Source organism: Lathyrus oleraceus, chromosome 4 (assembly GCF_024323335.1).
Source record: "Lathyrus oleraceus cultivar Zhongwan6 chromosome 4, CAAS_Psat_ZW6_1.0, whole genome shotgun sequence".
NCBI lineage: Eukaryota > Viridiplantae > Streptophyta > Magnoliopsida > Fabales > Fabaceae > Lathyrus > Lathyrus oleraceus.
In genome coordinates this window covers 433726118-433735292 of record NC_066582.1, presented here as the reverse complement: position 1 = coordinate 433735292, position 9175 = coordinate 433726118, and the positions used below count along the sequence as shown (strand labels likewise).

The 9175-nt window shown below is 33.4% G+C and overlaps 1 protein-coding gene across 1 annotated transcript; it reads right to left on the bottom strand.

Moving 5' to 3' along the window:
- Positions 1 to 284: 284 nt before the first annotated feature.
- Positions 285 to 7834, bottom strand: LOC127075895 (cell division protein FtsY homolog, chloroplastic). Its single transcript, XM_051017402.1, has 12 exons — positions 7395 to 7834; positions 7198 to 7302; positions 4059 to 4132; positions 3918 to 3976; positions 3683 to 3720; positions 2811 to 2931; positions 2591 to 2659; positions 2419 to 2501; positions 1447 to 1515; positions 1056 to 1118; positions 789 to 919; positions 285 to 659 (listed from the first exon to the last, which is right to left on the bottom strand). The coding sequence occupies exons 1-11, from the start codon at positions 7701 to 7703 to the stop codon at positions 806 to 808; spliced, it is 1104 nt and encodes a 367-aa protein (XP_050873359.1). The 5' UTR covers positions 7704 to 7834; the 3' UTR covers positions 285 to 659; positions 789 to 805.
- Between the last annotated feature and the right edge of the window lie 1341 nt (positions 7835 to 9175).

Sequence of the window (9175 nt, the reverse complement as noted above, 5' to 3'; positions counted from 1 at the left end):
ATTATTTAAGTTGGTGAAAAGACAATTTCTCACTATTATTTCTTTTGCTATGACAATTAATAAATCTTAGGACTAATCCTGAGACAATATCGATTTATACCTACCAAAAAATATTTTAGCCATGGTCAAATGTATGTAGCAATGTCTCGAATTAAGACTATATAGTTATAATTTATTGTAAAAATCATATACGAAATAAATATTTGGCAGTAGTCAAATAATTAAATGACGCGATCTTTCAAAAATTAAATAGTTAAAAGAAAAATATGTACAACACATCAAAATAAGTTGAAGAAAGGAAGAAAAAAACATACCATTAATCAAATATTGACAAACAATGGACCATTGTTCACTCTATGTTTTTTCTAATATCATTCACATCAAAATCTTCCGAGTTATTTGTCAAGAGTGGAAAATAAATCCCCATCACTCAGTCACATTGTCAAGAAACTGGGAACCACAAAACATGTGAAGGGATTTTATAAACTCAGCTGCCTCCAAACCAAGAATAGCTCCTCCCCCAGAATCATTTTCCCCATTTACAAATTTTGGCCTCTCTCAAGAATGGATTCAATGATAAAATATTATATTTCTTGTGACCCAGTGTTGCTCTGCATACCCTTGGTCAATATATGATTCTGAACCGTAGCATATATGGCCTGGTAAGCCAAATAATAATAGTAAGGGTAGATTCATAATAATATACTCCAAATTGTAGGACAGGTTTTTCTAAAAGGTTTAGAATTTAACGTGAAAGGAATGAAAAGGATAAGTCATGAAGTACATACCAAAGCATGCCATTGGTCTACATAAAAATGGCATTGACAAATGCTTCTGCATCAAAGGGTTGAAGGTCTTCAACACCTTCACCAACACCCACAAATTTTACAGGGATTCCGAGTTCATCAACCACGCTGACCTGCCAACATAAATTAGCATCTTCTTCCTTACCCTTTGATCACTCCCACAATAAAAAATTTGAACGATGAAAATCTATTTAAGCCTAAAAACTATTTACAAAAAGTATTGAGGTAAAAAGATGAAGATAATTATACCACACAGCCACCTCTTGCAGAACCATCCAGTTTGGTCAATATTAAACCAGTTACACCCACAACCTGTCCCAGGACAAAAAATCTTCATTAACAGCCTAAAGAAAGCTAATATGAAACTGTGGCAACCCTAATAAGTAATGACAATTACTGAAATAATATTATGGGCAAAAATAAAAAAACAATTAAGGCAGTGTAGAATTGTTTTATCATTTCTTCTCATAATGCAGATCTTTAGCTTTAAAATTCCAGCAGCACTCATCCCAAAGAAGCAATGTGAATGGAAAATGGTATTTTCATATAGTTTCAATTTCAAATCCAAATATGTAAAATAACAAATTTTCCAAACAGAAAAACACAAATATGGAATTCAAAAATGAGAATTAGAATTTACTTCATTGAATTCTCTGGCCTGTGGCAACATATTCAAACCAGTAGTCCCATCCAGAACCAGTAGGATCTCCTGCAAGCATCGCAAGAGCCTTATTTCATACAATTTTAGATCTTACTGTGTCTGTGTGCGTGTGTGTGGGTGGGGGGGTGGGGGTGAGTGAGTGTGAGAGATATTCATGAAAGATATTTTTCCATTACACTCCTAAAATACATATATTAACAAATCAACTTTCAGAATGTGGACAAAAAAATTAATACTTCTTATCAAATATGCAGTTATACTAAAAGATACAAACAAGATGCTAGGGAACAACACAAGTATGATCCTTGCATGATAATCCAATACATGATCGTACTAAAACTCGCTGCAACAGCTTGAGCCCTATCAATAATCAAGATGTCTAAGGAAGGAAACAAATGACAGGTGTAATCCAAGTTACAGAAATGATAAACTTCTGTCATGCTGTTAGAGAGTTTATTAACTTGTAGACTGTAAAGATATAAAAATAAAATTTAACATAAATCTCCCCGTACACTAGAAATAGGGAATGCGTTGATTAATAGATAAATGGAAACCAAACATTGCTATCCCTTCAGCTCATGTGAACTCTACATCATCAACAGAAACTATTACCCATTATTAGAAAACACTAATTTTTAAAAGCACTTAAAAATTTCAGTTAGTTCTAATCCTCAATAAAAAGGGTTGTGTTGCATAGAGATTCTTGTTGCTGTTACCATAAACGTCATTGGTAAAAATCACCTCACATGAAAACCTACACGCAGCTAAGATATAAGTTTCCAAATATGAATGTGTTAACCAATGTCATGTTTGGTCATATCTTTTCCCACTTCATATGAAAAGTAAAAAACATTAAGAGACCACAAGCTATAAATTGACATCGTCAAGACAAAAATAGACAAAAGCAGAAAGATGATTAAGTTGAGAGGAAAAAGCGTCAAAAACACTTACATTGGGTGCACCAGCAACTACTTTAGCAACAGCCTTTTTACAAGAAATCAACTCTTCCATTAGCCTGTAATTGGTGTGTAAACCTGAGAATATAACATGAACACCAATGCTAATGTACAACCTGCCAAGTATTAAAATTTAAAACTGCTAGCCCTAAAATTTCTGTACTTACGTCCAGACGTATCACATAATACAATATCATAACCTAGCTCTTTTCCTCTTTTTACAGCCTTTGAAAGCACTGCAAGAAATACAAAGTTACAAAATTTAGTATCCAAACCCTTTATAACCGTGACAATAAGGATAATAACAAAATGGTTTCTAATATAGATTCTGTAAACTCAAAAGGTGATGAACAGCAGGCTAGAAGTAAAGTCTGATTCTATTTGTACCTGCTGATGCTTTGGCTTTCTCAGTTTCAGCCACAACGATCTCACACCCGGTCCTTTCAGCCCATATCTCTAGCTGATCACTAGCAGCTGCTCTAAATGTATCACCAGCTGCCAACAATATCTGTAGAATTTTGAAGAGAACAAAAAAACCGCATGAAATCTTGTATTCTAGCATGTGACATAAATAAGTGATCGAAAATAAAATGATATGATCTTAGATACTAAACATCTCCTTAAATGGAGATGAGAAAGAATCTTGAAGAATTAAGCATCATAACACTTCAGAGTATAAGACATGCCCACACTTGGGGACAATTCAGGGTCAATTTTAAATTTTCGCAAAAATGAGCTATGCAGAATGAGTAGAATAATGTAGATACATCAAAATCCTTAAGAATGCAACAGAAAATTTGGAAGTACGGTATCAAAACCAAATGTAATCCCAGTAAATATGGTTGACTACATTACTGAATGCAATTAGTCTCGGTCAAAAACCAATTTTCTGATAAAACCATTTGGAGTTCGTCTCTTTAAATTGTTTGTCCTAATGTTTTATTACTCCTGCTCTTCCCTTTCTGATTGGATTCCCTCCCATTTGATCCATTTATCGCATCTGAATATAGTACATCTTCCAAGGATCTAAAGATATTAAGTTTTACTTCTAAATTTATAAAAGAAATAGTTCCAAATGAGACAAAGATATCCTCTACAAGCAAACAAAACATAAAGGGGGAAGGAAATCCAGCCAGTTTAACAATCTAGATTTGTAGAGCAATTGAAGTGTCGCTTAAGTCACTCTTTGGTATTACCAACAAACTCTCTGTCATAGATCAAAATGAAAAAACAAATCAAAACTCACAATATAATCTAACCTTAGCACCTCCATTCTTCAATCTATAAGCCAGCTTTCCTGCAAGAAAAAGCTGATCAAACCGATATGGTTTTGGATTTCTATATTGTTAAAACCATATCTTTGTTTGAAAATTATCAATTTAGGAATTTATGATGCATGTGTGATAGTTATGTTTTTCCTATCATTTTCCATCCTCACCAGATAGATGAAACCTTTAAACATTTTAGAATTAACAATTGAAGTGTTTTACTTACCCAAAGATGTTGTCTTCCCACCACCATTAACACCAATTATCATTATTACGGCTGGTTTCCTGTACACAAAATTTAATCCAATAAAATTCAGCAACTTGAAACAACATTAAAAAAAAAATCAGCAGTTAAAAATGTTCACACCTGAATCCAAGTTTAAGTTCAGTTTTACTTCCCTTGTTGCTTAACAAATCCAAAACATTCTTCTTCAGTGCTTCCTAAAACCATCAAATCGTAACAAACAACAGTTCATATCATAAAAATTGAAATTTACTATTTGATTTACGCAAGGGTCAGAAGCTTTTAGTAATTAGTTACATATCAAGACTAAAAACAATAAATAGAAGTCCAATAATGTGAAATATTTCTAAACTCCACAGAATTGCAACATATAAAAAAAATTAGGTTGGTCTCAAAAACAAAACAAAATGGAATATTGATTAAAATCAAAGTAATTATTGCATTAGGAGACCACAAATTTTAATGGCTAAATAGCCTTTTTGGTCCATTATCTTTCTTTACCTAGGGATCTATTTTGGTCCCTCAACTTTTATAAATACCAGTTTGATCATTTATCTCTTCAAACAGCGCCACGTTAGTCCCTTCTGATAGCTCCGTTAGTCAAAGTCAAAAAAAGGACCACTTGGCATACACATGGCGCTTAGGTGGATTAAAAACAATAAAATAAACAAAAACAAAAATTAAAAATGAAAACTCTTTCTTTCTCTACAGAAGCATGGTGTCACCCTCCCCTTCATCTTTTTGAACAAACCAACTTTTCTTCCAGATTTCCAACACCATGAACAAACCAAGTGGAAAACAAGACATTATTTGTTGGGGAAAAAATACAACGTCCTCACAACCTCTTTCGTCTTCCTCTGGTGGTGAAGGTTTTCATTGCCGCATTTTAGGAAACACTTTGTAAGCGTTTTGTTGGGCTGCAACTTCGAAACAAATCGCAGATCCCGAAACTATGGATTGCTGGCAAATTTGAAGAAAACTAAGAACGGTATGTTAATGGCGGTGCCTTCATTCAAAGGTATTTAGCCATCGCTTGTAGAGATTGGGATGAGTGAAGAAGAACATGTGAGACCTACTTCACCTTGGATGCCGTTTCCAAATTTAATTTCTGTGCTCTCCAAGGTTTTGCCATCACTAGATATTGCTTTGATTTCCAAGTTCTACAAAGCTAAAAATGGGTTGCATATGGAAGTGAAAGTCCATTACAGCATAATCAGTTTCAAGAGTAGTTGCTTGGCCTTGAGTTAGCTTCCGTTTCTTGCAGCACTTAAGCCACCAAATGGCGTTGAGTTAGCTTCCGTTTCTTGCAGCACTTAAGCCATCAAATGGATTTGAATCTATTGAAGAAGCTTTACCTAAAGGGTTCAATGAAAGAGTTAAACGAAAGGGGATTGTTTATGGAAGTTGGATTCACCAACAATTGATTTTGGAACACCCTTCTGTTGGATAACATTGTGGAGCTGCTTCTATTAGGGTTCTATTGATTCTGCAGAAATGAAGATTTCCAGAAAAATTGATGAATAACACGAAGAAGATGACTAGTCAGTGCCAAATCAGCTGCCACGAGCGCACATATTGACGCCGTTTGAGACAAATGGACGGAAAGGACTTAAGTGGCGCGGTTTAAAGAGATAAAGGATGAAACCGGTCTATTTTAAAGTTGAGGGACCAAAATAGACCCTGAGGTAGAGATAAGGGACAAAAAGGGTATTTAGCCAATTTTAATATTTCCTTGGTTCCCCTCCTTTGAAGGTCGTCTTGGTGGGTGAGGCAGAGGTAGGGGAGGCTTCTACAAACTGACCACCTCATTTACTTACAATTAATAAAATAATGACCCAGTCAACACATGAGTCTTGAAAGGAGTTTGTTTCCCGTCCAAAACATTTTTTCAGTATCCATGTTTATACATGGGTTCAGGCCATTAGTATTTATATTTAATAATTAAATATAAGCATTACCCTTTCTATAGCATTTAACCTTACTTAACCAATATTTTTTTCAGAAACCATGTCATAGGTACGAAGTACTAACCACGCATTAGTGGTGACTAATCTCAATTAGGGAACATATTGGACATACAAGGTGATTCTTTCCTCCCAAACAAGTTTTCTCCACATACAAGAGTCTGAGTTTAAACCCTTGACCAATTTTCTCGGTTGCTTCAAGTGATCACTCTGTTTTGAATTCTGCAGATATGTTGCCCAATAGTTTCTTCACTATCATTTGGAAGTGAAAGGGTCTGGAAGGATCTGTTATCTTTTACAGAAGGTTTCTCACAATGCTCTAATGACTAATTCTAAGCAAGCTAGCCGCGGCCTAGATGTAACCGGTTACAGTAAATGCAATGCTGATGTTGAAACTATTATCCATAAAAATTCAACGTAAGAGAAACATTAGTAAATACATTACCATAATCACAACGCAAACTAAACTCCAACAACCTACAATTAAGTGTCTGTTTGGTTTTGCTTTTGGAAGAGGCAAAAGCAATTCTAGAGGTGTAGAAATGATTTTGGAATGATTTTGAGGTGTTTGGTACTTATAACGTAGAATTGATTCTACCTCCATAATTGATTCTATTTGAAGCTAAAATTTGTAACTTGAGTTTAAATGTGATTTTTACATTCAAATTTCTACAAAAATTTATTCAAACATAAATCATTTTACCTTCAACTCACTTTTAGCTAAAATCAATTTATTCAAAATCAATTATTTTCACCGCCGTAAAACCAAACATAGACTAATAGAATGTTTAGTTTGGCTTTTGGAAGAGCCAAAAACAATTCTAGAGGTGTAGAATTGATTTTGGAGTGATTTTGAGGTGTTTGGTTCTTCTAAAGTAGAAGTGATAATTCTATTTGAAGCTAGAATTTATAGCTTCTGAGTTTAAAGCGTGATTTATACACTGAAATTTATTGTTCAACTCATTTTTAAATAAGGGTAATGCTAACTTGTGCCCTAGGGGCACAAGTTAAGAAAGCTACTTATAGAAAGTTTGTATTGGAAAAAACAATTAAAAAATTAATTTTATATTTTTATTAAAGTTAATACACAATTTCCAAGATAACATTTCTTCATTTGATTCTTAACTTGTGCCCCTAGGGCACAAGTTAGCATTACCCTTTAAATAAATCAATTCTACTAAACTCAATTCTATTAAAATCAATTCTCCCAAATCAAGTCAAAATCAATTATGTCTGCCGTCAATTCAAACACACAATTGCGTCCTAATTCCATTTATGAGTGTTGAATTCATACATACCTTTATCTCACTCCCTGATTTAAGCTTCCCTGAAAGTATATCCTCACGCAAATTCTCCACTATCTTTATAGTAATTTTTGGACCAAAATCAGACACTAAAAGAGCCTGTAATTAATCAAATTAACAAATCAATAACCAAAGAACATTAAGCTAATTAAAATTTAAATAAAAACGGTTAGGAGTTGAATAATAGAAACCTCTTCGAGTTCATCGAGGACTCGATCAGTGTCAGAGAGATTCCAGTAGAGGAGAAGCTCGTCAATGACGGAGAGGTTGTTGCGAGTCTTGGAGAAACCGGAGAATAACTTCTCTACGTCGCTCTTCGCTTTCTCCTTTAGCAACCGGCCTAGTTTCGAGAATAACCCGGTCTGACCGGCGGAACATCTGAACCGGGTTGCGGTTGTTTCGGTTCGATTAGGGTAGCTGAAGAGGAAGAATTGCGGTTGGGAAGGTGGTTTTGAGATGACAGAGAAGCGAGAGAATGAGGCAGAAGCAGTTGCAGCCATTTATGCGGTGAGTGTGTAGTTTTTACTGAATCAGAAGAAGATAGAGTGAGGAAGTATCACACCGTTTTCAAACTTTAAACGGTGTCGTTCAGAACGATTTAATTCTTCCAATATTTTTCCGAGGATTTTTCCAACCCCATATTATACTGACACCCCCAAAATTTCAAAAATTTCAAAATACTCTTCCTAAAAGTGAATAAATTTTCAAAATTTTAGCTAAACTACAATTTTATATAAACTAAACTACAACAACCTACAACCTACAATGTATGTTTTGGTTTCGCCTTTGCAAGAGTCAAAAGCAATTTTAGAGGTGTAGAAATGATTTTGAGATGTTTGATATTTATAAAGTAGAAATAATTTTACCTTCAGAATTGATTTTATTTGAAGCTATAATTTGTAACTTTAGTTTAAACATGATTTTTAGATTCAAATTTCTATATAAATTTATTCAAACATTAATCATTTTACCTTCAATTCACTTTTAGCTAAAATCAATTTTACTAAATTAATTTATTCAAACATACACTCACCGCATAAATTTTCAAAAGTTTCAAAATACTCTTTCAAAATTTTACCCCGTATTCACTTTTCAAACAATAAATTTTTATTTTTTCTAACATACACAAACAAAATTTTTGGTAGGTGTTTTAAAAAAATTTATACGCCATTTTGACATTTTAAATTTTATTTTTCTTCCAAAATTTTCATTCTTTCTATCATACACAAATGAAATTTCTGATACGCTATTTTTTCTCATTTTTCAAAATTCACGTATTTATATCGGAAATCTAGGAAAATTCGAAAAAAAATATTGGAAATTTCAAAAATCTGATATCCAATATCAAAAAATTTCTAAATTTTCGGGAAAGAACAAAAACGTTCAAAAATTTGTGAATTTTCGATATTCCAAAATTTTTGAATATATTTGAAAATTTTGGTAATAGAACAAAAATTTCAAAAAATGATTTATTTGTGTGGTTTGGAGCCGACAGAGTCATCTACAGGTGTAGCGATTGTACACAGTTCTTCACCACAGACAAAATATGTTTTATATGTAACAAGTTTAAATTAAATATTTTCCCGCCCTTATATGATATTAATAGTATACTTATTTGTGATGTAAATGGCAGATATTTGAGTCTCGATCTGAAGTATTAGTCTGGGGACAAAATATTAACAAACAACATGGTACTATAGTTGTGACTATTCATTCTGATACTACAAATGACCAGCGATGTATGAAAGATAAATTGATTATGGATTGTGAGAGAGGAGGAAATTATAAAAGGAAGAATAGATCTGAAAGTAGAAAAACCTCATATGGCACATGTAGTATGAAAGTGAAATATCTTTTTAGGCTGAGATCTGCGTTGAGTGATAGCGGTTGGAAGGTAATGGTTAGGTGTGGATTTCACGATCATAAATTATCTGAGGATTTTTAGATGGCTATGATGTAACACCCTTCTAAA